A 27,342-nucleotide genomic window follows, 5' to 3' on the forward strand; every position below is an offset into this window, starting at 1 on the left:
ACAGCAGCAGGTGACCCCCTCGCGTCTGGAGTGGGGTTGGATCCCAGAGAGACAGGAGCCGCAATCCTGTCTGCATGGTACCAGGTGACACTGTGTGTGACTCAGCCTCTCGCCCTGCCCACACCTTCCCTTCTGTGTCATCTTGGATCTCCGTTCTGCCATCAGTGCCACTGTGACTTGGTCTCTGCCATCTTTGCTCCAGAGAAACCCAGAGCCTCCTTAAGAAACCTCCCGATCCGCCTCTGACCCCACTGACCACCCTAGTAGCCTGAGGTCACTCAGTACTTTTGGCTGAGCTGGCCCATGGCTGGTATGGAGACCACATAGATTCATGAGTCAGGTCCCTGCCCAGAGGATAACATCTGGGATAGAATCAGACACAGAATACCGTGGTGTGAGTCTGAAAGGATCTGGAGCCTAACCTAGCCAGAGAACCAGGCTTGCTGAAGGGCATTGGTAAACACAATTCTAAAAGAAATACAGAGGGCAGTCCAGGCTTAGGCACCAACAAGAGTGTAGAACCTAAGTGTGAAAGAGGGTAGCATTCAAAGTCATCACAGTAGGGGAGTGACAAGGTTAAGACAGCCCTATTAAAAATGGCAACAGAGCCAGGTGGGTCTGTGAGTTTGGGGCCAGTCTGGCCTACGAAGTGAGTTCCAGGACAGCCAGTGCTATACAGGAAAACCCTCTATTGGGGGAAAAAATGGCAACAGTCTCTAAATATGATGATATGTACCTACCCATAATCTCAACTCAGGGGGCAGAGACAGAAAGATTGCCTGGTTTACGTGCTGAATTTCAGCTAGCCAGGGTCATATAGCAAGACCCTCTCTCAGAGACTACAAATTAATTAATTTCAAAAATGCAACAGGAAGTAAACATGATTAGAGAATACAGAATACACTGGTGTAGACATGGGGGCCAACATAGTGACATAGGGCTGTAGAGATGGATGCATTTATGCCAGACGCTGTGGGTATGGGGTGTCTAGGTTGGGTTTGGGGGTTCTGTAAGTCTGATCGAGGGGGAAATGGTCATCACTGGGATGTCTATCACAAGGTACGTTATAACTTGGTAGATTTGGATGGTGACATTCTTCTGGGCCCCTGCTGTGGTGGCACCAGGTTAGAGGTCAGGCCAGGGTGTTGGGGGTTAATAACAACTCTCAGAGAAGGTGATGCCAAAGAGAGAGGCAGTCCATGGACCCGAGGTGCAGAAGCCGGGTCAAGCCACGGTTAGATGGTCAAGTGCACTGAGGAGGAGGAGGGAACAGTCATCAGAGTCAAGGGAAAAGGAAAGTCAGGACCTATGTCCAAATGAAACCATGTCTTGTCTTCTGTTTAGACCCAGTCTCTCCATGTCTCCGCAGCTTTGAAGGTTCCCATTATATAGATGAGAAACTGAGGCCAGAGAAGTGATGGCAATTGCCGAGCCTCAAAAACGCAGGTCTCCAATGGGGGAGTGGGGGATGAAACATTGTCACCCACATGCCTACATGCACAGAGAGAGAGAGAGAGAGAGAGAGAGAGAGAGAGAGAAGGGAGGAAGATGAAGAAGAGGAGGAGGAGGAGGAGGAGGAGGAGGAGGAGGAGGAGGAGGAGGAGGAGGAGAGACCCCAAGACCCCGAGACCCTGACCCTGTGTGACTACCTAGGTCTACACCCAGCCCTCCTAAGGCAGCCCTTCACCAGAGTGGAACTCTCCAGAAGGTCCACTTTCCCCTGGGTCCTGTGGAACCTGCTTTGGAAACAAGCTAATCCCAACACTACGTGCTAAGCTGCAGAGTTCCCTTTCCTCTTGTAGATATATTTGGCTGTCCTCCAGTGATACAACCCACTCTTTCTGTGCGAACTGGAGTTCCAGTTAAAGCAATCAAACCAGTGGAACTGATGGCCACCTGTGGGCACGCTTGCCTCCTCCGCTCCCTCGGAAGAAGTGTCTTCAAGCTAATAACGTTCCTCTTCTCAGTGTTAAAATGCACCCTGCCTCTGTGTGTGTCTCTCTCTCTCTCTCCCTCTCTCTCTCCCCTCTCTCTCTCCTCTCTTTCTCCTTCTCCCTCTCCCCTTCTCTCCCCTATCCCTCTCTTCCCTCTTTTTTTCTAACAACATGCCTGTTACAAAACAGTGTGGTATTTTGCATGTGTCTTCCCTAGGGACCCAGTCTTTAAGGACCCAGTAATTTTCTGGGGAAATTTGTGTGTTCTGAAAGTCACACCTTGTGGACACCAGATAGGGCCATGGTCTTGCCCCCACCCCACCCCCATCTCCATTCCCAGACCACACTTTTTTTTTTTTTAAAGATTTTTTAGAATTTATTTATATGAGTACACTGTTGCTGTCTTCAGACACACCAGAAGAGGGCATCAGATCTCATTACAGATGGTTGTAAGCCACCATGTGGTTGCTGGGAATTGAACTCAGGACCTCTGGAAGAGCAGTCAGTGCTCTTAACCACTGAGCCATCTCTCCAGCCCCCCCAGACCACACTTTATATCTTCCCTTTTGTTCTGAGAAAATGAAACATACGCTGTCTCTCCCAGATGGCACAGAGAAGTTCAGGAATCGATAACCAAGCTGACGCTCCCCACAGGGGACTCGGGGGCCTAGGCCAGAAGCAGAGAGGCAGCTTCGCACCTGCAGAGAGAGAGAGACCGCCACTCTGATGAGTTTTCCCGTGATACATGTGTTCTGACCTTTTTATAAGAAAACAAACCCACTCTACTATTTTATATATTTTTAGCAACTCATGTCGTGTGTGCGTGGCCTCTGAGGGAAAAGGTTAAGAAACCTGTCGCTGTCAAGAGCTGCAAGGCCCTTTCCTACAGCACTGGCCGTCCTCCAGGGCTGTTTGCTGTTTTGGTTGCTGGAATCTGGGTGAGGGGTTTAGGGTTTGTTTCCCATCATTTTGGTGGCACTTTTATCTTTATGTTGGAAGTAGAATTGGATGGATGAACGGAGGGACTGATGTGTCCCCATCACAGGACATGTAAGCTATGGGTCTGGCTGGCCTGCTCTGCCCAAACTGGCGCACGTCTCCTCATCCCTTGGGATTGTATAAAGTAGGAGACTGGGACAAGACCTTCCCTCAGAAAGTCATGGTCAGTGTGCAAAGCTCTGAGCTCATTAGATGCTGCAGTAAGAGGTGTGAAGGCACCAACAGGCCACATACTGGACACTGTCCATTTGCACGTGCCCAGTCTCAGACCATGAGAGGTGCAGACATGGGTCTGAGCTGGGGTTTCTTCTACTCCCTGACTGGAGTGCTTCGATGGACACACCACTGCCTCTTCAAGGCCGGAGTGGCAGGGAAGAGAAATACACAGTGCCGGGACCCCCAACTCAGCCTTCCCTTCTGCTCCTATTGTCGGCCCTGGGTCTCCAACTCCCCCTGTGCTGAGCTGCATCTCGCTTGGTTATTATGCAGATATTTTAATTATGCAGATATGTTTTTAGACAGTTTTAAATATGTATATTATTTACTCATTAGACCATAACAGCTCTGGAAATTGGAAATCTGTATTTAGTATCTAGCAGTGCACAATACGGATCTAATGTGGGGGCCCCAGGGAAGGAGACAACAGGAGAAGGCTGGGCTGGGCCAGGCTAACTCAGTGGGGCTGCTGGGCATGCCCTCATCAGGTCTGGCCTGGTGACATCAGGATTAGTTGGTGAACTCTGGACACTTCTGAAGGACCACTTCATTGGTCTCTCCCCTTGGGTAAAGGACAAAGGAACCAATTAGGGAACAGCAGGTAAACCTAGTCAGCCAGGCCCACCTGGCCTCATCAGCCCCTGCCCTGAGGGGCTCATTGCCCATCCCTCCTGGGCTATAGTATTAGGTAGACCTAAAGATGCCCCATTACCGCTCCCTGATCAGGGGGCTGTGACAGTGGCACTAATACTCTGCCTCAGTCCCCTCAGCTACAAAAGGATCCTGTCTGAGGCACCCCACAATCCTCCATCTGGCGTATAAACTGCATTGGTCTGGGAAGCCTCGGCCTAGGAAGGTACGGGGCATGTCTAATGCTAGCCAGGCTGAGCCTGTAAACACTCTGACAGCCCTCCTCTGGTTTCTCAGAGCATCTATCTGGTGCTGTCGCTCTGCTCTGGACTTACTGGCCCTGGCCTCTACCCCAGAGCTCCCTCTCCACCACAGCTCCCACCTGGCTCATCCCACGCCCTGGACCCCAGAGCTCAACATCCTGTTCATCCCAAGTTCAGGGCCTTCTACTCTAAGCTTCTCATATCCTCTCGGAAGCAGCAGTAGCTGTAACTAATTAAAACCCAAAACTCTCTAAAACCTTTCCCTCTAGGCTACACAATTGAACAAGTCCTGTCAGTGGGCAGTTGCTTCCAGGGCCTGCTGCCATCAGCTCTGGGTTGAGGGGCTCCTGGGTGAAAGAGGATATAAAAGACAACAAGTGGGGTGCTGTGGGAGAGCGCAGGGTTTTTAAGAGGGTGGCCCACCTGAGGGCTCTTGCCTTCCCACTACACCCAAGCCCAGCCCAGCCCAGGATGTAGGGACTCTGACCCTCCAGGTGTTGTCCACAGCCTGGGTCACTTATCTCACACCATCGTCTGTCTCAGTCCCCCTAAGCTAAGGACATTTAACTTACTGAAATTTGAAGGTACCAGTGGCCCACTACTCCCCAGGAGAGTATTGTCCCCAGCCCAGCGCACAGCCTGTCCCCTTCTTTCTTGCCTTTTCTTGTAAGAATGGCTCCCAGAGCTGAGGGAAATTGATTGTTAAGTGAAACTCTCTGATAATTGCCTCTGAAATGCCTGCTGTTATCATGATGGACTTGGCTGTGAACAGCCCTCCTCAGAATCCCACTGTGGTTCCCTCCAATGCTGACCATGGTGGGGACACTGCAAGCCAGGCAAGACACCATCAGCAACTTCACAGCAGCAGTATGGTCCCTAGGCCGTTACCCTACGGGGTGGGGTAAGGAAAGGAAGTCCCGAGAGGCCAAACCACAGACCTGGGATCCCAGCCCTGATTGGACAGGGCTCAAGCCCAGACCCCTATACAGATCCAGAAATGATCTGACCTTGATTGAACAATGTTTACTATATACCCACTATATGCTAGGATCTGGGTTACCCTAAATTTAATAGCAACCAGGTACTGTCCCTCACTGAGCTCAGAGATCAAGATGACAAGCACAAGGAAGGTTCCCTGGGTGTCATAAGGAAACATCTTCTGGTGCCCAGAAGGAGTAGGGATTTGTCATGGGTGAGAGGGTCAGAAGTACATGAAGGGGGAGCAGCAGGGTCCTGGTAGCAGGAGGACTAAGGGCAACTCCAAGAGCACAGCCCGAGTCTGAAAAGGGAGTCACTCCCAGAGGACTGTCACTCAGGGACCAGGCTAAGCTCAGGGCCCAGAACAGAATGGATCTCTCATACACAGCAGATACCCTGGGGACAGGACCAAACTGAGGCTCCAGCTTGGCCCAGAGTAGCCTGCCTTTCTGTGGTCCATCACAAAGGAACTAGAGAGGTGGGAGGAAGGTAAGTCTTGGGAGGCAGGGAGGACCATTGATACCCCAAAACAGGCCTGACTGTTGTGGGCTTTGTAAAGAGTGAGGACAAGGGCAGAGGGTGCTAAGCTTATAGCCCCACATATACACAAGGATGTGCCCGCCTCGTGGAGACAGCAGGAAGCCCACAGGCTGGACAAGGGTTAAAGGAAACTTTCAGAGAAGGCAGCTAATCAGGCAGAGGAGCGGATAAGAGAGGAAAGTTCTCAAGTGGACAAGAGCCTGCAAGAAAAACCCCCATGGACAGGCTACCTACGAGGGCTGCTGGGGTTGGAGAAATGGGGCTGCGGAGAGCCTGCTTACCCTCCATGTGGATCAGTTACTACCTGTAGTTCACAGAAAGATCTGGATGGCCAGAGACGTGAAACCACTGCTGGAGGAAACTATGTTGAACGCAGGCCAGGGCTTCGGGGGTTGTCCCCCTACCCCTCACCTCCTCGCTCTCAGGCCTGATGGGACCTTGAGCAGCAGGGGCCTGCCCACTTCACCCTATCCCACTGCCTGGCCCTCCCTTCCCACACCACTAGACCTGCCTATTTAGCAGTTTCCACACGTCCAACGCCCGGGGATGGACTGATTGATCTGTAACACCAAAAAAATAATAATGGCTTGATCGTTACTGAGGATTAAAAGTAATCCTTCTGCCGTGGCTATTGCAACTCCGTTATTCACGACTCAGCGGGCTGACCCAGGCCTTTGAGCCCAGGGGACTCTGTGAGCTTAAGGAGACCAAGGACTGAACCCTCCCTCCTGGGTGCTCCCTTACCTTGTCCACTAGGTTATGAAGTCTGAGGATTCCCATATTCTTGGGACCCATGAGTCAGTCCTAGGGTCAAAGCTGTGTGCTGAGAGTGTGAAAGAGTGAGCACATAAGTGCGCGTGCGCACACACACACACACACACACACACACACACACACACACACAAGTAGAAGCATAAGGGAGCAGATTCTTTAGAGCCATGGTTCAGTGTGGGGTCTGCAGCCCCATTTTCTCTCCCTCTCTTCTATACTAAGAAGTCTTAGTCTGGTTCCCACATTGCCTTAGATACGGCACTTATGAAAGGCAGGGGCCTCTACAGGGCCCCCAAATAGCCTCAAGTCCCACTCTGAGGTACATCTGGGACCCCAGGGAAGATAGGAGTCCCCTAGATAAGAGAAAGGGAGATGCAGTGGTTGCCGAGGCTCCTGTTCTGAGCTGTACCATCAGGGGCTACCTCCCTGGATTTTGTGGATCTTTGAGCCCAAGTATAGAGCTTTACATGTGGTGTGGTGCAGTGTGATGCCCACTTTTTAAAAAATACTATTTATTTTATGGGTACACTGTCGCTGTCTTCAGACACACCAGATGATGCATCGGATCCCATTACAGATGGTTGTGAGCCACCATGTGGTTGTTGGGAATTGAACTCAGGACCTCTGGAAGAACAGTCAGCGCTCTTAACCAGTGAGCCACCCATCTCTCCAGCCCAACCCACTTAAAATGTCACACATACCTTCACAGAAAGGTACTGCAGGATTGTGAGTTTGCAGGTCTCAGCCATTCTAAGGATTCAAGCCAAAAAGGGGATCCAGGATTTGGGAGAAAGAAAAGAAGAAGAAAACGGAGTCTGGCAAAGCCTCAGGAGCCTTTCAGATGAAGGGCATGAGGGCTAGTGACATTCGAATGATCAGATCCACACCTGAGATAAGGCCCCGGGTCTTCAGAGTGAAGTGAATTCAGAAAGACTCGATGGGTGGGGCAGGACCACCTGAGTAGGGCAGTGGTAGCAGTCATTTGAGTGATGGCAATGCGGAAGGCAGGCAGCAGAAGCTTCAAGAGAAGAAGGTTTATACCAGGGCTGAGGAGATGGCTTAGTGTATAAACATTTGCCACCCAAGTGTAAGGAACAGAGTTCAATTCCCAGGATTAACACACAGGTTCAAGCCACATAAAAGCTGGGTGGGTGTGGGAGCCAGCCTGTACTCCCAGCACTCAGGAGGTGAAGATGGGATCCCTGGACAAGCTGGCTAGCAAGACCCACACATCAACAAGCCCTGTGTTCAGCGAGAAACCCTGCCTAATTAAAGTCACATGCATGCACATATATTCCATGTACATACACTCACTCCCATGGAACAAAGAGAGCCTGTTACAGGAGGACACATGGCAACTTGGGTAGACTGAAGATCAACCCAGGGAAGTGGGCCTCTTTAAGCTTTATTAGACCCTCTTCTCTGGGACCTACACACAGGACTGATGGGCAAGGATGAGTTGTCCTGAATACCCAAGACACTGGGGTCTTCTAATTCAAGTCGGAAACCTTGAGTCAGGACATGGGATGGATGGGGCCAAAACGAGGAACACAAGGTATAGGGAGCCCTGTGAAGGAGTGGTCTTGAGACCCCATGGGCTAAGCAAGGTGAATGTGATAGTGGGGGCTGGGCTAGGGCTCCAGGTTAACCCAGGCTCACTGTGCATCCTAAGCAAGTTGCTCACTGTCCCAAGCCTGGTACATCCTTGCTGGAGATCCACATGTGTCACTGGCCAGAGGAAGGGCTTGGCATGCAGTGTCCACCCCACGAGCTGGACTCCAGTTCCTGGTGGTGGTTATGACTGTGTCTTAGGGTTTTACTGCTGTGAACAGACACCATGACCAAGGCAACTCTTACAAGGACAACATTTCCTTGGGGCTGGCTTACAGGTTCAGAGATCTAGTCCATTATCATCAAGGTGGGAATAAGGCAGCATCCAGGCAGGCATGCGCAGGAGGAACTGAGTTCTACATCTTCATCTGAAGGCTGCTAGCAGAATACTGACTTCCAGGCAACTAGGATGAGGCCTACACCCACAGTGACACGCCTACTCCAACAGGGCCACACCTTCAAAGAGTGCCACTCCCTGAGCCGAGAATGAGAATATACAAACCATCACACACTGCAGTTCTCAAAACATCACTGAATTCTTGAGAAGGTTTCATCGTTGGAGCCCTTCCTGAACCACAGAATCCATGAGAGTTTCAGGTTTAAGCTCAGAGGGTGGCCAGGTCCAAGGGCCTTCACCATAAGCTTTTGTGATGTTCCCAAAACTAGTAAAACTGAGCCTTAGCTACTCCTGCCCTGGTGAAGCTCCCTGGCTATTTATTGCATTACACACACACACACACACACACACACACACACACACACACACACACACTGTAAGAAGCAGGGCCGTCTGGGTCTGTCACATGCCCACATCTCAGAAGAGTCTGGCACTAAGCCCTCAGGACTGGGCTCCACGGTCAAAGGTCACTAAAAGTAGCACTAAAGGCTAGGAAAGGCTCTGAGTGGAGGTCTGGGAGCCCTGTGGGAAGGGCCTCAGGAAGCCTGGGAGAGGACAGTGAGTCTGAATGAATAGAAGTGGACCCTAGACATGTCCTGCTGAGCCTGGTCAAGGCACAGTTGCATGATGAGACACTCAATAACTTGTAGGTGTCACACACCCTGGGAGGGAGGACAGAAGGTGGCCCTGAAGCTTGGGCAGGAGGGATGTCTATCCTACCTTCTAGAAGGACCGCAGAGTCAGTGCTGAGAGTCCTGTGGAAAAGCCTCTTAGACTGGCAGGCAGGCAGGCCTCCTGTCTCCTGTAGGGACCCGGTTGTACTTAGTGAAGTGTCCCTCCTACAAGCTGAGCCCTATCTAGGATTTTTGAGGCTCTGATGACACGAGGAAGAGGGAGGTCCTGAGTCAGCCTGGTTGGTCCTGGGAAGGATGGGGCATGGAGAAGGATTTGGGGTAGACATGGGGCAGTCAGCTTACCTCAGCCTCTGACTTCCATGTGCTCTGTCCCTCAGAGACTGGCTGACGCTGCAGAGAATTTCCAGAAAGCCCACCGCTGGCAAGACAACATCAAGGTAAGGGCCATGGCGTATGTCGGACCAGCAAGATGGCTCAGTGGATAAAGGTGGTTGCCTCTAGCCTAGTGACATCAAGACCCAGGACCCACTTGGTAAGAGGAGAAGACCCACTCCCACCTGTGGCCCTCTGATTTCCATACATGCACTGTGGCGTTTGTGCATACGGATACACACAATAAACAAACAAACAAATGTAATTTTAAAAAACCAAAACACATTTCACCCTCCAAGCACCCAGGGCTTGACACCTTAGCTAGGATGGCGTTCAGAGGAAGCAGTGCGTGCTGCACACACTCTAGAAGGGCACTGATAGAGTACAGAATCCTTCGTCAAACCCTCAGGAAAAAGAAGCCATCTCTCCCTCAGTGTTGGGGAATGCAATGTAGAAATAAGCCCAGAGTAGTCTTGGGGTGGCTCATGAGTAGAAAAGCTTTGCTAGGGGTTGGGGATTTAGCTCAGTGGTAGAGCACTTGCCTAGCAAGCGCAAGGCCCTGGGTTCAGTCCTCAGCTCTGGGGGGAAAAAAAAGAAAAGCTTTGCTAAAATGGCCATTTCCCAAGAAGATCCCATGATCCCATGATCCCATGAGTCTAGTTTAGGGGGTTCATACTTGCCTCTTGAAACCAGGACTCGTCTAAGACATTAACATCCTGACCTAAGAGAGGCCCTGAGACAGAGCATTGTCTGTGTCCTCTTCATTTTGAGCAGCAGTCTGTCTTCCTAGGATGTCCTCTGGCTGGGCCCCAAGGACCGGCCTGCCGAAGTCATCATGCCTTTCCTTTCGTAGTGAAAATCCAGGTGGCTCAAACACCTTGAAGCCAAGTGCAGGGCACTGTAGGGCCCAGAGGATCGGGCAAAACAGAGCAGCCACACCAGCCAGGCTGGAGCTGTACACTCCTGACCCCTCCTGCTGGGCTAGTGTCTAAGACAAAGCTGTTCCCAGACTCAGGGAAGCCTTGGAACCAGGGACCACGGAGCCCTCAGCAACCAGACCAATTAATGGGCTCTGTGGGTCTGGGCCATGACTCCCAGTAGTCTCCTTGCTAGAGGAGAGGCAGAGGGAAGCACCAAGAGCTGGCCCCAGGATTTAGGAACTACTATATGTGATGGAGGTGAGACATACCTTGACTCCTTCTGGCTCTGAGCCAAGCTGGTGTAGATCTGTGTGCCCCAGAAAGCTGCTGGGGTCGTCAGCTCCACTTGCTGAGGTCGCCTATGGGCAACAGAGATTTACAGCTGTTACCAACCATTCCCCTGTGACCCAGCCCCCTGAACCCGCTCCCCATGCTCTGTCTCCCCAGACTCCCTCCCCTGTCTTTGCCTTGCCTTCACAGTAGCCTCTTTCACCACAGGTTAGGTGGGAGGAGTTAAACAGGTGCGTGGAGCTGGGGACAACGGCTAATTTATTTCTCTTTCCTCTCTATTTCACTCTTTCACAAAAACCAGCATCTTGAGCATGCTGGACAAACTCTACGAATGAACCATGCCCCTAACCCAAGATGATGTTTTCAATGAACAAGTAAAATAGTTACCGGCTCCCACCCCCTAAACTAAGTGGACTCCCTAGGACCAAGAGAAACCCTTTTCTTGCCCTACTCCATCACAGTCCCTCCTCAGTCATGGTTCTGGAAGTCTGTAGTGACAGCTCTCAGGAAATGGAAGTAAGAGAATAATGAGCCAGCCTCAGCTACATAGCAGGTTCAAGGCCAGCCTGGGCTACATGAGACCCTTGTCTCAAAAATGGAGATGGGTGGGTAGAGAGATGCCTCAGTGGGTAAAGGCACTTGCAACCTCTGTCATACCAGGAACCCACATTAAAATAGAAAGGGAGAGGTGGCTCTATTCAGTTGTCCTCTGTCCTCTACACCTGCCTTACAGCATGAGTACTACAAACACAGAAACACACACACACACACAGAAACATACACATACACACAAATACAAATACACACACACACATGCAAACACAGAAACATACACATACACACACATGCAAACACAGAAACATACACACAAATACAAATACACACACACAGAACATACACATACACACAAATATAAACACACACATACACACAAACACAGAACATACACATCCATGCAAACACAAATACATACACATAAACACAGGGGTATACACGCACATGCACTGTAATAGAGCACTGACTACTCTTTCAGAGGATCCAGATTCAATTCTCAGAACATGGCAGCAAACAACCGTCTCCAGTTCTAGAAGGTCCAGTGCCCTCTTCTGGTCTCCATGGGCATCACAGGCATTCATGTGGTACACAGACACACATGCAGGCAAAACACTCATACATTTGAAAGTAAAAAGAGATGGGGATTGGAGAGATGGCTCAGAGGTTAAGAGCACTGGCTACTCTTCCAGAGGTCCTGAGTTCAAGTCCCAACAACTACATGGTGGCTCACAACCATCTGTAATGAAATCGAATTGGCATGCAGTCACATAGGTAGGCAGAATGCTATATCTTATGTATATTATTACATACATAATAAAGAATAAATAAATAAATCTTTTTTTAAAAAGTAAAAAGAGAAAGAAAGAAGATAGCAGGTGGGGGTGGTGCACACCTTTAATCCCAGCACTTGGAAGATAGAGGCAGGCAGATCTCTGAGTTCAAGGCCAGCCTCTTCTACAGAGCAAGTTCCAAAACAGCCAGTGCTGCACAGAGAAACCCTGTTTCAAAAAAAAAAAAAAGAGAGAGAAAGAAAGGTAGATAACCAGGTAGACAGACAGGAAGAGAGGTAAGTAGCTAGATAGACAGACAGACAGATCGGTAGGTAGATAAGTCGATAGGTAGACAGAGGCTCTTACTTGACACTCAGACCGTGCTGCCACACCCAGACAACCCCACTTCACAGCTCCCCCGCCCCTCCCTGCTACACTCAGGCCACACATCTGCCCGCTCCTGCTTCCTTCCACAGCCTTGTTTCTCAGTTCCTCCTCTCATGCTTCACCACCCTTCCTGTGCCTGGGCCTTGGTTTCTCCTGACCTCTGCTTGGAATCCCCTTCATTCCTCCTAGAAAGTTCACCTTAAGCTATTATCTCTTCTCAGCCTGCCATTCACTCTGTCCTCAGAGTGTCTGAGACCCTCAACTTCTCCTCAGTTTCCTCATTTTGTTCCCCTGACTGTCAGCTTGTTTTCTCCCATGAGCAAGCCTGTTGAGCAGGGCAGGAGTTGAGAAATAAACACAGGCCCTGCCCTCCCTTTGGTTTTCTTTCCCTCCCAGTTCAAGCCCCAGAGAGGGAGACAAAGAGGCTACCATAGCACGAAACCTGTTCCTCCTCCAGGTTCTTCATAAGAAGGAAACACCTGTATTTCCCAGTGCTGTCCTCTGCCAGGCCCCTGGTCCATGGGTCTCAACACTTATTCTGGGCCAGGGTAGGCACCGGGGATGTCTGAGAGAATGCTGAAGCTTAGGGGGACCCAAGGGCACTGAGAGATGCTGCTCAAAAACCCACTTCTATATCACTGGGACACAAGCAAGGGATCCTTTGCCCCATTGGCTAGCTGACATTGTGCTACCTATCAGCTTAGCATGGCCTCTGAGGTGTGTTCACCAGGCTGCATGGGTGCTGAGCCAGTGATTTACGAAACACCTCTCTCCATGCCTGCCTTGCTTGTAACTGCCCTCCGCTGAAGCAGAAATGGGCTCTGGCTAACCACCCTCCTGCTTAACCTGAGCTGCTACAGATGTGGTTGTGGCCACAGGCTGCACTGGCCACTGGGAGAACAGGGCCTTGTTCGCTCAGTGCCCTCTTCCCTGTGCTGATCAGCCCATCAGTGCGCATGCCTCAGATCCCCAGGAGCAAGGCCTGTGGTCACCTGTTTCTTCCAAACTGCAAGGTCACTGCTGTTCCCGTGAAGATCTGCTGCTGCTACTGCTGCTGCTGCGACTGCCAGGCTGAAAGGCATTAGTGCTAATGGTGGCCCATTAGCCCACCTGCCAGCCAGCACTGCTAGGGAGAGTTGGCAGGGCCTGTCCGTGACAGGCCATGCAGCAAACGTGGCTGGGGAAAGGATGTGGGTTGTCCCTGGCAAGCATAAAGTCCACCCTGAAATCCAGTGACCTTGAGAAGGTGAACAGGGAGTCACCTTCCTCCTCTGTGCTCAGGAGGGACAACTGACCCATGTCGCAATCCCAGCCTCAAGCTCAAGTCCCTTCCCAGGCCCAGCCTTCTCGCAGGGACATTCTTGTCCCCTAATTCATAAGGCAAAGCCCAGGATTCCCCTTTCCAGCCCCAGCCTGGGGGCTGGTCCCCCCACAGCACCTCTTTTTGGAACTCTATATCATAGACATACCCAGGCCAGTGTCCTGTTTGTCTGCCTCAGTCATGACTCCTTCAGATCAGGGGCAGCCAGACCTGTGTCAATGCCATCTATCACCTGACCTTGTCCCCAGTCCAGTGCTCTGGTGGCAAAGTGACCAGACTCTTCCTTCTGAGTGGGGGACATGTTATCCAGAAGTTGTGGGCACAGAGTACTGGGTTCATGAAACTAGACAGGAATTCACTGCATTGTTAGTAAGGTGTGCATCACCCAGTGTGGACAGTACAGAGCAGGGAACAGATAATTGTGGTATATTTGTATATACACACATACATACCAATGGCACCAGCCAGGGACTTAGGGAACCCTTGAATCCACAAGATCAGAGCTGAGATACCATCAATAAATGACAGGGAAGAGGGAGGGGATAAAACACTCTCTAATTCTAGGCCATGCCTATACTCATTTGATCCTGGCAGGGCCAGGAAACCAGTAGCCACAGCCTAGACTTGGGAATACTAGAGAGACCGTGACCCTGATCTATAGACAGCACCTCCCCTGGCTCTACACAGACGGGCAGCAGGTGGTCGGGTACCCATAACACTTAACGTTAGATGAAGATGGGCCACCTGCTGGACTATGCCTGGTGCCAACATCACACTGAGCCAGCATTGTTTGCCACCTAAGCCACCACCAGGGAGGATTTGGGCCAGGGCATGGGTTGGGGAGAGAGGGGAGAGACGACAAACCCTCGGTCTCAACCTACAGTAGGAGACCTTGGAGTCTGGTGGAGGTAGTGGCCCTTCCTGTCTGATGGGGGAGGTAACCCTAGCTACAGAATTTAGAGGGAGACCTGTGAAGCCAGGAGTAAGGCCTGAAGAGCCAGCTGGACAAGACAGGTGGCCCCCCTGGCCCGAGGGTCCAACCCAGCCATAGGGCTCACCACCTGTCTCTGTCAAGCCAGCAACAGACGGCTCTCAGGAAAAAATATCCTTTTCGGTCGAACTGAGCTGGCAGTATGTCCTGGAAGGAAGGCCACACGACCTCACTGGGGTGGCTGAGTGGCTGCCTGGACTCTGCACAGGGGGCTGGTGGGCAGGTGACAGTCATGTCTGGGCAGCCTTGGCAGCTGCCTTGCAAAACACTAAATGACAGCCCTCCATCTCACGAATCCTGGACTCTTCCTCACTCTCCTGCTCCACAACTTCAAACACGCTTCACGTCCTCTCAGGCTCGGCTCCTACGAAGGAGCGGATGTGCCACACACTCCCGTACACACTGGGTCCGGCCCTTCGCCAGCCGCCTGTGTATTCAGGTTCCTGGAGGGGTCATATATGGGAGTTACCCACCTTTTGCCAAGCTTGAGCAGAAGACCCCCGAAAAGGAGGGAATAGATAAAGTCATCAGGACATGCTTTCAACACTGATGTCACCTCTCTTGTGTCATCCAAGGGTCCTTCCCACACTCAGCCCCTTGGGGGGGGGGGGCTTGGCCTCCAGCTCTGATGTTCTCTGTTCTCTTTCTGATTCTAAATTTGATGGTGGATGTCAGACTCCTGGACGCAAAGCTCACGGAGGCTTCGTGATCTTACGTTGCCTGATCAAGAACGTGGGGGTGGATCCTGGAAATCCTCATAGGCCTACTGGGGCAAATCTATCTGGCTGGTGCTTTTGGGTTTTATGTCTTTGTTTCTATTTCACCCTAAGACAGGGTCTCACTACGTAGCTCTGGCTATCACGGAACTCACTACGTAGACCAGGATAGCCTCAAATTCACAGAGAGCCACCTGCCTCTGCCTCCCAATTGCAGGGACTAAAGGGCCACCACATCCAGCTTACTCAGCCTGTATTTACTCGCTGAGAGGCGCTCATCAAAACTTGAGTCACAGCCCCTTCTTCAAGGCTCCTGCGCTCACTCACGAGATAGTCTGCCTCCTTGTTTAATTCAGGACATGAGTCACGGAAGCCAACATTCTGGTGCTGCTCAGGTAAAAGCAGATGCCAGCTTTCCTTCCCAGAGACCTGCTCCCACATACTGGGATGGCTCGACCTGCCTCTCTCAGCCCCATATCGCATCTCGAATAGAAATCACAGCTATGTGTACTGTGTGTTTTCACATGCGACCTTGCCAAGGCTGCCAGCCAAGGCAAGGGGCAGGAAGAATACAGATACCTGGGCCCCACCCACAGTGCACAGGAACCCGACAATCTCGTATGCTATTTCCCTTTATCTCTTATGCTACCAACATTATATCTTGAGACTGGGAAACAGCAAAAAAAAAATAATAATAATAATAAACAGGAATGCGGGAACTGCTGAAGAGACGGCCAGAGTGAGCAAAGAGGCACCTCAAGGATGACTAGGGTACAGATGGACCCCCTTCCACAGCCTGACAATGGCCAGCCCCCACCCACCCACGCCCTTTCCTGTCCTTGCAGGAGCTTTGCCTCAAAAGTTGGCAAGTGAAGCCCCAGGTCGTAATCTGCAGTCCTCCCACTGCGCCCGCCTGTTTTCATTACGGTGGGAAAGAGCATCAGAGCCGTGTTTATAACCCCCTTTTAGATAACAAATCACATTTTCTTTTCGCCTGCGAGTGTGTTGAATTGATATTTTTTTCCCCCTCAGTTTAATGGGTTTGTGTGTTCAGGAATGATCTTCATCAACCGAAACTCCTTATTGTGTTTGATGTAATGTCAGCTTTCATTACGTGCTTCTGTGTGAGCCAGGCATAGGGAAAGGCTGAGCCCCCTGGAGCCTGGGCTCTGCCCCAGCCCCCTACCTGGGCCTCCTAGATGGGTGGATGGGTGGCAAGTCTGGATGAGGCTGGAGATGAGTGGGGAAGGCAGGTCAAATCCTGGATATAAAGCCTTCTTCTTTGTCCCTGCCCTCGTGTCTCTGTATATTTGAGTCACCAAAAGTGCCACACATGGTAGACACCTCTTGAGATATCAACACTGTACCAGGCATTCAGTCACTGATTCACAATGCTTGACTTAAATCAGTGTGTCCAGCCAGTAGCCTGTCCGTAACCCCGGAACTCCTGAAGAAGGCAACCTGAGACTATCACCTTAAACATTCTTTTTTTTTTTCTTTAATTTATTTATTTTATGTATGTGAGTACACCGTAAGCTGTCTTCAGACACACCAGAAGAGGGCATCGGATCCCATTACAGATGGTTGTGAGCCACCATGTGGTTGTTGGGCATTGAACTCAGGACCTCTGGGAGAGCAGTCAGTGCTCTTAACCCCTGAGCCATCTCTCCAGCCCCACCTTAAACATTCTTAAATACTGACCAACTAAAATCACTGGCCACAGACATAGCATCTGGCCAAACCCTCCCCTGGAGGCATAGGAAGGCTCAGAAAGTGTAATGGAACTGTAAGGTCACACAGTACGTTCTGGCTAGGCCTCCGTTGGGCAGGGTAGCCTATGTGACTTCCAACTCTCATGGAGTGAGTGTGGCCTCTATGCTGGCTGCTTTGCGGGCAGGGCCTAGGGAACAGATCAGGCCACAAAGAAAAGCCCCAGCTGTGTAAGGAACCCCTGGGGCAACAGGATCTTGTAGTATAAAAAAAGGATCTTGTAGTATAAAAGAAAACAGCTGAGGAGCACCTGGGGAGTGACTTGGACAGTGGCCCTGGCCCTAGAGCCCACCAAGGCAAAGTGGGACGGCCCCTTCTGGGCGAGTGGCATTTGCTGACACCAGGCTCACCTTCTGGCGGCCTCTATCAGCTGCACTCGGTTCTGATTAAAGATCATTAAACATGAAATTAGCCCGTTTGTGTTACGGGTCCCCGGGGCGACGGGTGATTATGACGTGCAGATGGCCAAGAACCCAGGCGGCAGGCAGGCAGGCAGGCAGGCACGGGCCAGGATGGGCAGGCAGGCACATGTGAGTGAGGGCCACGGGCAGGCATACGGGCCCAGCTTTGTTTATTCCCGCTCCTGTTGTGTAAACCCCTTTGCATTTCACAACAAATCACAGATAATTAATAAGTACATGCCCGTAATGAGCAGGCTTTTTAATAGAAGAAATTGGAAGATGCAGTGTGAAGTCATTATTTTGCTGTCTCCCAGGCCTGCTCTGATTTCCTATCTTCCTCACTCCCTGGTCCTGCCTCAGCCAGCCCCTCAGCAACCAGGCTGGCTCTGACCCTGCCCTCAATTGGCCCACAGGGCAGGGCTCTGATGCTCTGTATCAGGGGAACCTGGAATGCAACATCCTTCCAGAGACTGAAGGACCTGAGGCTAGGCCTTGGGGTGGCGGGGGCAGGGTAGCAGCCACACTGACTCACCCCGCTTTTCCTGGGGGTGGCTTTGGGTGGAGGAAGGGACTGAATCAGACCTAGAGGAATCCAAAGAGCTGTCCTAGGGCTTGGCAGACCTGAGGGGTCCAGGCTGCGTCTTGGGAGCCCCTGAGCTATGAGCACTAACGCTTCTCTCTCATCACCAGGAGGAAGACATCATGTACTATGACGCCAAGGCTGACGCCGAGCTGGTAAGTGCCCCCACCTTCGCAGTAGAGGACAGGGAGCCGCCAGAGCCACGCCTGTCCTTCTGGGCCACAATGGTCTCAGCTGTAAAATGGGTGTCACGAATCCATACTTAACCTTTCTGAACTCAACCATTCTGCACTGGGCTTGGTCAGCCTGTCATTGTTCACATCTCCCTAGAGGTCCTTGACCCTCCGGGGCTGTGTCTTCATCACCAATATAGGCTGAGCTACCCTGTACAGTGTGGAGCGAGCTGTGTCTCCCTCTCTGGGCAGGGTGGTAAAGTGTGTGTTGGATATCGGGCAGTTCAGTCCCAGTATGAGGGGTTCTCTGGGCACCATGGGAGTGAAGGGAAGAGAGGAATAGTCCCTAGGGCCTCCTGGAGGTAGGCACATGGGAGTAAGACACAGTGACATTTAAGCCCCCCACCCCGGGACAGTAGAAGCTCCCTTCCCTGTGATTTGGGGGACTTAGCATCAAGCTATGTAGAGGACCCATAGCCTGGCCTCACTATCATTGCTTGGCCCTGTGTCCCTTGGTGGCCTCAGACACAGAGGCAGCCCAGTTCCTACATCTGTTTTCAGACGGGGCTCAGTTCAACCATGATAATCTCCCAGAAGTGGCAGCACCGGACCTAAACCATTTTATTTCCAAATCCCATGACCCTGGGTCTGCTTGGGTTAGCTCGTAAGGTGGTGAGGTACCCATCATGAGAGGGCTCAGCAAGAATGACTGTGGGGTGACAAAGAGCCACAGAGAACGCCAATAGTGTCCGCGGGTTTGAGCACTTGGGAGTAGCTAGTGTTCTGTGAACTTACCCATGTCTGCCTCCAAAGCACAGTGGTTGAGCCTAACTGTAAACAGCGGTGGGTGGTGCAGTGGTATAGTGTCTAGTACTGATCTGCGCTTGCTGATACAGAAAACCCAAGGTCCAGCATCCCCTTTTCTGGCCTGGAGGCTTTCCTGTCCTAAGCAGAGGTAGCCTGTGACACCAAGAGGAGGAAAGGCTGAAAAGGATACTTGTGTGGGAGGCCATTGTACTAGGTTAGCCTAGGAAGCCTTAGGAGGGTGGGGGGCCGAGAAGGAGGGGGTGGGCTCAAGCAGGTGCATTTCCCCTTGGCTGAGCTCCGTGGCTCCCGGAGAAGTTGCTAAAATTAAAGCTGGAATCTGAAATTCAAATGAAGAGCGAACCTTTAATTAGACCCTGAATCTAATTCCTTACCCCCCTCGGCAGCGGGCTGTAATTTTAGCAATCAGTACATTAAATATAAACCAGGAGACTACAGTCGCCCAAAGCACTGAACTCCTGGGTTTGGCTGGCACCGAGAGGGTGCCTGGACAGCCTCGTACCCAGATCCGAACCAGGACACTGTTCCCTGCTTCCAGTAGCCCCCAACTCTATCCAGGACCCCAACCCTGGCTCCAAATGCCTGCTGCTCTGCCTCCCAGCCCCTGTGGGGGTAGGGGGGATTGGAACTACCCAGTAGGGAGGCACTGCTCTAGACAGGCCTGGGCTAGGGTCAGTGAGGCCAGAAGCTCCAAGCCTGATAGAAATAACAGCGCACGCACACACCAAGTCCCCTGCTTGGTGTGTTGTGTTGTTTTGTTTTGTTTTGTTTTAATCTTTGCCAGAGGTACAGTTAGAGATCTTTCTAGACCATTTACTTTTAAATTGCCAGCCAGAAGGTGGGGGGGTGAGGGAAGAAAAGGAAAAAAGTTCGCCGGCTGAAGGCTTATCAGAATGGAATCCAAATGTCACATTAGTTGGGAAAGTTGGAAGATTAAATTTTTTCAGTGCCCTTCATCTGCCGCTGACATTTGGGGGGCTTTCTTCTCCCACGCCTCTCCCTCCGAGTGGAGCATGCGTGGCTTACGCCTCCCAGACGGCCAGTTCCCTACTCCGGCCCGTATGCTCAGCAGCTGCCTACTCTGGCTTTACCCAGCAGCACCCGAGGGCATTCCACTTCCCAAAGTGGGCAGGAGGTGCGTGTGCCTGCTGGAGGGCATGAAAGACAATAGCTTGAATTTTGTTGTCCAAAACCGTCCCTAGAAGATGGATAGGGAGAGACTCTGGTCACTTCAGAGCTGTGTCCTAGGGTGTGGCCCGGTGGAAATGACCTGGACAGCAACCAAGAGGTGGAAGTACACCAGGAGGGACGTGTCTGGGCTTCAGGGAGCAGCAGAGGAGCAACCCTGGAGACCATTGGGAAGAGAGGATGAATGGAGCCTTTGCTGAGCTTAGTCAAAAGGGTCTTGGGTGGGGAAACAGGGTGTGGGTGTGTGTGGAGCACTTCACACGTCTCCCTTGCCTCCCTGTCTGGCTTTTTCTTCTTCCCCTGTACTTTCTCCAGCATCTCCCTTCCTTGCTTGCACACCTGCACTGGAGCCTGTGCTCCCCCCCCCCATGGGCTGCAACATCGTCTCTGTAGCCACAGCTCCACTCCTGTCAGCCTGTGGTAGTAGGCGGCTGGGGGTTGGGGGCGTTGCACAGCGCATGCCCAGCCTGCCTGGCCAAGAGATACCATAATTGGCACCTGTCAGGCGGCTGCAGCTTGTTTTAGAAAATCAACGGGGGCCTTTATAGTCCTGCTGCTAGCAGGCATGGTGGACCCTCCCTCTGTAGGTCACTCGGTCTCTGTGCTAGCCCCCACTCCTCTCTAGAGCTACCCTGTTATGGGAGATGGTTCCCCCAAATGGGGCTAAGACTGTCTGGTACCAAAGGAACCTGTGTACAGGGGAAGGGTGGGACCCAGCGGGAATTGTGGGGGTGTGAGGCTGTAGTGGCTTCGCTGTACTTACATAAGGCGTGTCCTTGGAGGCAGAAGTCTGCAGCCCACTCCTAACTGGCTTGCCCGTTTGCCTCCTTCACTGACAGTTGCCTTGCAAGGAGATAGAGAAGGGCTCATTTCGGTTTGGGTTTTAACTGGGATTTGGCAAACAGATGGTGGATGCGGTGGAAAGGGCAGGCAAATTCACCCAGGGAAGCCTTCTGGGTGAGGAGTCGGTATGCTGTAGCCATGTTCTCCCGTCCCGAGTCTCTCCATCGGTCCCTTGTCTCTGCAATAACCTCTGCCCTTAAGATGACCGTGGGCTCTGGTCCTCCCTGTCCTCGCCTGCAAGCCTAACCAACCCACTTGCCACTTTCCAGCCCTGACGAGCACGGGTGGGGTTGCTCTCCGCAGGATGATCCTGAGAGTGAGGATATGGAGAGGGGATCCAAGACCAGCGCCTTAAGGCTGGACTTCATCGAGGACCCAAACTTCAAGAACAAAGTCAACTATTCATACACGGCGGTGCAGATCCCCACAGATATCTACAAAGGCTGTAAGTGGGGGTGGGGAGCCCTTCCCACCCACATGGGCGCAGGGCCCACTTCCCAAGCATTCCAGGTCCCTGAGATGCAAAGCTAGTGCCACCTACCTCTAGCCAGTCGCCTGGACCCAAGGTCATACGTGTTCATTTCTCTGACCTACCCACATATAGGCCTTCATGCTCAGCAGAGCTTGAAACACAGCCTCTTTGCTGGTATGGTCTCGATCCTGCGTGTACACATGTCCCATACATACATGTGTACCTTGCTTCTCACTGCTGAGCTGAACTCCCCCTAGTCAGCCCCTCGTCATCCCTGCCCTTCTCTGACTCTATTAGGAGGGACTGGGAAACGCTAGCATAAGGTGGACACAGAGATTAAGGGCAGCAGGACAGTCGCCATAGGCAACAGACACAGAGCTGATTAACCCATTCTTCTCTACGGCACAGAACTGAAATAGTCGGGAAATGGGTTTCTAGCCTGAAATAGCCAAGAGTGTGGTGAAGGGGACCAGGAAAATGTGGTTGAGATTCTAAGTCCCAGGGGCGGGGCAATTTTGCACAACAGGGAAATGGACTCATTATAGCTTCAGTCTACTGCTGGGGCCCCTCATCTGATGTTCAGCTCTGAGCATCTTCTCCATGTACTACGCCAATTCCTTAGGAATTTCCCCCAGCAGTAGATTGAAGGTCCTGGTTCCGACATAACCGTGTGAGCACCTACCTATAGGCAGCCTCAGATTCCAATGGGTTGGGTGGAGGTGGGGGCTAGGGTGCGCCGGGATGCTGGGGAAATGGGGAGAGAGGTAGCAGAGCTACTGTATAGGTTCCAGGGGAAAAGGAATCCTAGGATCTTCCAGGAAGCCCCTGCCACCCTCAACGTCAGCCAAGTCTTCTGGGTGATCTCAGGAAAATGCTCTCCCCCGCACCGGCAGGCTGCCCACAGACCACCTGCTTGAGCCAGTCGAGAGGCACTATCACAGGCCAGCACGCTAATTAAAACAGGAACCACACCACCCTCCCCAGTCACCCCTCACTACCCACACAAATTACATTTTATATGTTTTTTATTTACTGTGTCACTTTTAATTAAATCTGTAATCGCCTGCCTGAGGGGGCATGGTCCCCATTTCCCAACTCAGTGTGATCTGAGAGAGCTCGCACATGGGGTGTGGTGTGGGTGCGGGTGTTGTGTGCCTGTAGGGCCATTTGCTTCAGTGTGTCATGCACGTGTGTCCTCGTGGTCAGAGATATCTGTAGGGACAATCCACATGCAGCAAGAGTCTCACCCCGCTTCAAGGGACTTCAAGTTTCTCAGACAGGAAGACTGAGGCCCAGGGATAGGCAGGCATGCCGTGCAGGCTCGAGGACAAATGGTGTCGTGCGAAACGCTTGGGGGTCCACGCTTCATTTTTCCTTAAAAAGAAAAATAGAAAGTGTTCAACTCACTAGGCTTCTAAATCAGAAACAGGACCATAACACGCCGTTCAATAGGCAGAGCCAATGGTAGAAATAGGTTTCGTGTTTGTATTGCGGTCAGTTAAGGAGAACCACAGAGACAGGGAGAGGTGAAAGCCAAGCACAAGGAGCCAGATACAGAGAGGCCCAGCGGAGCCCACATACAAAGGGAAGGCAGGGGGGTGGGTCAGACCCCTGGGCACTGGCAGGCACAGCTCATCTGTTCTCAGGGAATCAAAGGCCCGAGAGAACCTTCCCTGCCTGTCACTTGAGATCTCTGATAGGGATCACGGAGGGTATAGTGGCCCGATACAGTGCATAGATTAAAAACGTGCCCACACGCACGTCAGGTAGACTTAAGGGCACCCTGAGTTATAGGACAAGAATGCCATCCAGATTGGTCAACAGTAAGAGATCATCAGTCTTTGAGTCTGAGTGTGTAGAGGGGTAGGGTTGGCAGAAGGGAGGGGTCACCCACGTGCAACTACAGGGGTTAGCACGTGGTGCAACTACAGGTCTGGTGATAGCATATGAGAGCTCCTGTGTGCCCTTTGCCCATGGTAGCAACTGTGTTGCTAAGGTAGGTGGGTTTGGGGGTAAGGGGCTGGGGCTCCTATATCTGACTGGAAGCATGGAGACTAGAGGCAGCAAGCAATACTCGCCAAGGGTGCAGGCTGTATGTACGTGCCCGCATGTGTGTGCAAGTACATGTGCCTGTGTCGGAATAGGATCCTGGCCCCACCCCTGCCCCTCTGCAGCCCCCCACTCTGCCCCTGCCTGCTCCTGGCCCCAGTTGATTAATCATGGAGCTGAGTGGCTTCCAGCTTATCAGGTACCTTAATAGCTGAATAATTCCAGCCCCATCAGCGGGCCCTTAATTGCTTTCTTGTGGCTGCGGCCTGGAGTGCATGCTGAGTGGGTGAGCTCCCTGGGGACCAGATGCAGGCTCCAGGCAGCATGCTGGATGGAGGCCCAGCTCACAGTTCCCTGCCACCCAGGCGGCCCTTCTCCACAGACCACAAACCACATCAGCCCTGCTTGCTCACTGAGGCCTGGTTGAGGGGTAGGCTGAGACATTCCTTTGATGATTTAGAGGAGGGAAGAGCAAGCAAATCTTCCTGGGAGAACTGGTATGGCCCCACGTGAGATCTGGAAAGTCAAAGAACGCCTGGGCAGGCAGAAAGCAGGGGAGGCTTGGGCATCAAGGTCACATTGGTAGGTTTAGCAGGGGGTGAGCCTGAACTCCCCACCCCAGCCTTCTGCCCTGCCCCCCAGCTACCGTCATCCTCAATGAGCTTAACTGGACGGAGGCCCTGGAGAATGTCTTCATTGAGAACCGTAGGCAAGACCCTACACTGTTGTGGCAAGTCTTCGGCAGTGCCACGGGAGTCACCCGCTATTACCCAGGTAGGCACCACTGTCTCCCTGGCCCATCCAGCACCTAGATTGCTCCAAGCCTACCCACCCTGAGGTACATGGGGCACAATGAACCAAGTGAATTCCCATAATCCCCTCTGCTCCAGTCAGACCCTTCAGCCGACTCCTTCACCCTCTCTTTCCACAGCCACACCGTGGCGAGCCCCCAAGAAGATTGACCTGTACGATGTCAGAAGACGACCCTGGTGAGTGAGCAAGGAGGGGTCGAGGAGAGGTACCCCTTCAGCTCCCCATCTCGCGTGCCTGCTCCCCTCCCTCCCAATATCCAGACCTCCGAGCAGGGCGCAGCCAGCTCTATCCAATTTTCATTTCACACATCGCTGCCACTGGAAAATGGATCCCATCACCCAGGCAAGCCGCCCAGCTGCCTCTGCCCCCATGCATATCGTCCACTACCCAGTCCCCCCACACCCACTCAGAACTGAGAGATCAGACCAGTGAGGGTGCTTCCAAGGGTAGCCAGAGCCTCCGTCAAGTCTGCCGGCCCCACCTACTCATTTGACCCCTAGACACCCTGACCCTCTGCTCTGCCCTTCTCACACCTCTCCATGATCTTCCCTCCCTCCCCAATTCATGTCCAGACAGACTCTCTGGGGTCTCTCTAGGACAGAGGACACAAGCCACTGAAGCCATTTGCCCCTGTGCATCACCTGCCCCTCCCCCGTTTACTTAATGAGGAAACCAGATCACTTACGTCACGAAAAAAATAACTGTCTTTTTTATTGAGCATGGTCTCCCCGGTGCCCAGACCCATTTTAACCCAAGTAGTGCGCGGTCGGTAGAAACACATGAATCAGAAGGAAGACCCCGCAGGTCCCAGGGGTGCCGTCCCTTAACTGAGTCTTCTCACTGGCAGGTATATACAGGGGGCCTCATCACCCAAGGACATGGTCATCATTGTGGATGTGTGAGTGAGCCCTGTAGGCTGGTGGGGTGGGGCTAGGACTGCATTCTGCTACCTGGGAACCTTACGAGGGAAGGGAGAGAAAAACCCCAGAGCCCATACACACACGTCCCCTCCCCGCCTGGTTTCCAGGAGTGGCAGTGTGAGCGGCTTGACGCTGAAGCTGATGAAGACGTCTGTCTGTGAGATGCTAGACACACTCTCTGATGATGACTATGTGAATGTGGCCTCAGTGAGTGGCAAGGTGGCAGGCAGGCTGGGTACCACTCACCCCCCATCCAACCCGCTCCCATGACAACCATCAGCCTTGTACAACAGCTGTCCCCTGTGACCAGCCTGAGGCCACTCACCACCCCCACTGTCCCCACAGTTCAACGAGAAGGCGCAGCCTGTGTCTTGCTTCACACACCTGGTGCAGGCCAATGTGCGGAACAAGAAGGTGTTCAAGGAAGCTGTGCAGGGCATGGTGGCCAAGGGCACCACAGGCTACAAGGCTGGCTTTGAGTATGCCTTTGACCAGCTACAGAATGTGAGCCCCACGGGTGGGCAAGTGGGTAGCCAGGGGTGGGCGAGGGACCAGGCTTGGTGACAGGGGAAGATAAAGATGGATAGCCTTGTTAATAGTAAGCAGGCAGCTTAGACAGACAGTACCATCTGCTGTGAGGGAGGAAGCCCCATGCTGGGCCTGTGAGAGATCAAGGACTGTCTGACTCTGCTCACCCTTCGCTAGTCCAACATCACCCGTGCTAACTGCAATAAGATGATCATGATGTTCACGGACGGGGGAGAGGATCGAGTGCAGGACGTCTTCGAAAAGTATAATTGGCCCAATCGGACGGTGAGGCTCAGCCCTGGTGGGTGGCTGCCCTGAGCTGGGTCGAGGATGGGAGAGGGCTGTCCTCAGGTGGCCACAGCAGTTAACCTCATTGCCCCCACAGGTACGCGTCTTCACGTTCTCCGTAGGACAGCATAACTATGATGTCACACCCCTGCAGTGGATGGCTTGTACTAACAAAGGTACCTCACTGGGGCATCTGCATGCTCTGTCCTACTGCCAGCTGTCCGTCCATATGTCCAGCTGTTTGTTCACTCACTGTCTGTCTGTCCTTCCATACATACCCTTTGTCCATTGCTTTGTCTATTTGGTGGGCTGTCTTGCTCGTCCGTCTGACAAAGCGTCTCTCTGCCCATCTGGCTGTATGTCCACTGTCCATCTGTCTCCCGGCCTTTCTGCTCCTACATCTGTTCGCTGATAAATCCATCTCTCTGTGCATTTGGGTAAACTCAGGTTACCGACATCCTCTGTTGAGGCTCCTTCCCCCACCCCATCTCTGTTAACCACTCCTACCTCTGCTGCCTCTTTCAACCCCTACAATCCATCCTGTCCTGTAGCATTGGTCACAGTGCCAGGGCAGTGGCAGGGAGCATCAAGGAGTTGGGGAGAGTAACGACACAGAGAGCTGCAGGTGTACCCCCGGGGACATTACCCCCTGTGCTGTGGGCCTTGCTGTGCCAGTCAAACCCATATCTCCTCCCTTTGCAGGTTACTATTTTGAGATCCCTTCCATCGGAGCCATCCGCATCAACACACAGGTGAGGTTGTGGAGGAGGCCGCCCCTCCCAGGGCTTGACTTCCCTCTAGTTGTGGCTGCGTGCTTTCCAGCCATGGGCCAAAAGCGACCCCTGGTGGCTGCTGTTGCACATGGCAGCAGTTGAGACAACAGTGAGTTGGAAAGGACATTTAGTACCTCTCCTCTCCCAGGAATACCTGGATGTGCTGGGTAGGCCCATGGTCCTAGCAGGCAAGGACGCCAAGCAAGTGCAATGGACAAACGTGTATGAAGATGCGCTGGTAAGGCATCTGGGCAAAGAAGGGGGACTGGCGGCCTTCCCCCAAGGGATGAACCCACACGGTCAAGACCCTTGATGGGCCCCTTATTGGTGTTAACCAAGTAAAAGAAAGTGACAGGTGGCCCATGCCTGAGCCCCTCTCTGAGCACTCAGAGTGGAGACAGAGCTGGCCACAGGAGACCCCA

General features: G+C 52.5%; 1 protein-coding gene across 7 annotated transcripts in view; it reads left to right on the forward strand.

Moving 5' to 3' along the window:
• Positions 1-27,342, forward strand: part of Cacna2d2 (calcium voltage-gated channel auxiliary subunit alpha2delta 2) — a 130,901-nt gene that overhangs the window by 88,965 nt on the left and 14,594 nt on the right. For all 7 annotated transcript variants that reach the window (XM_032910526.1, XM_032910527.1, XM_032910528.1 and 4 more), the window contains exons 4-15: positions 9,352-9,411; positions 18,159-18,203; positions 21,381-21,522; positions 24,241-24,372; positions 24,530-24,587; positions 25,259-25,309; positions 25,439-25,538; positions 25,677-25,835; positions 26,037-26,144; positions 26,245-26,323; positions 26,850-26,899; positions 27,069-27,158. In XM_032910526.1, the coding sequence (XP_032766417.1) occupies positions 9,352-9,411; positions 18,159-18,203; positions 21,381-21,522; positions 24,241-24,372; positions 24,530-24,587; positions 25,259-25,309; positions 25,439-25,538; positions 25,677-25,835; positions 26,037-26,144; positions 26,245-26,323; positions 26,850-26,899; positions 27,069-27,158 (1,074 nt within the window). The remainder of the gene's footprint in view (positions 1-9,351; positions 9,412-18,158; positions 18,204-21,380; positions 21,523-24,240; positions 24,373-24,529; positions 24,588-25,258; positions 25,310-25,438; positions 25,539-25,676; positions 25,836-26,036; positions 26,145-26,244; positions 26,324-26,849; positions 26,900-27,068; positions 27,159-27,342) is intronic.

This window comes from Rattus rattus, chromosome 8 (assembly GCF_011064425.1).
Source record: "Rattus rattus isolate New Zealand chromosome 8, Rrattus_CSIRO_v1, whole genome shotgun sequence".
In the NCBI taxonomy this organism is placed as follows: Eukaryota; Metazoa; Chordata; class Mammalia; order Rodentia; family Muridae; genus Rattus; species Rattus rattus.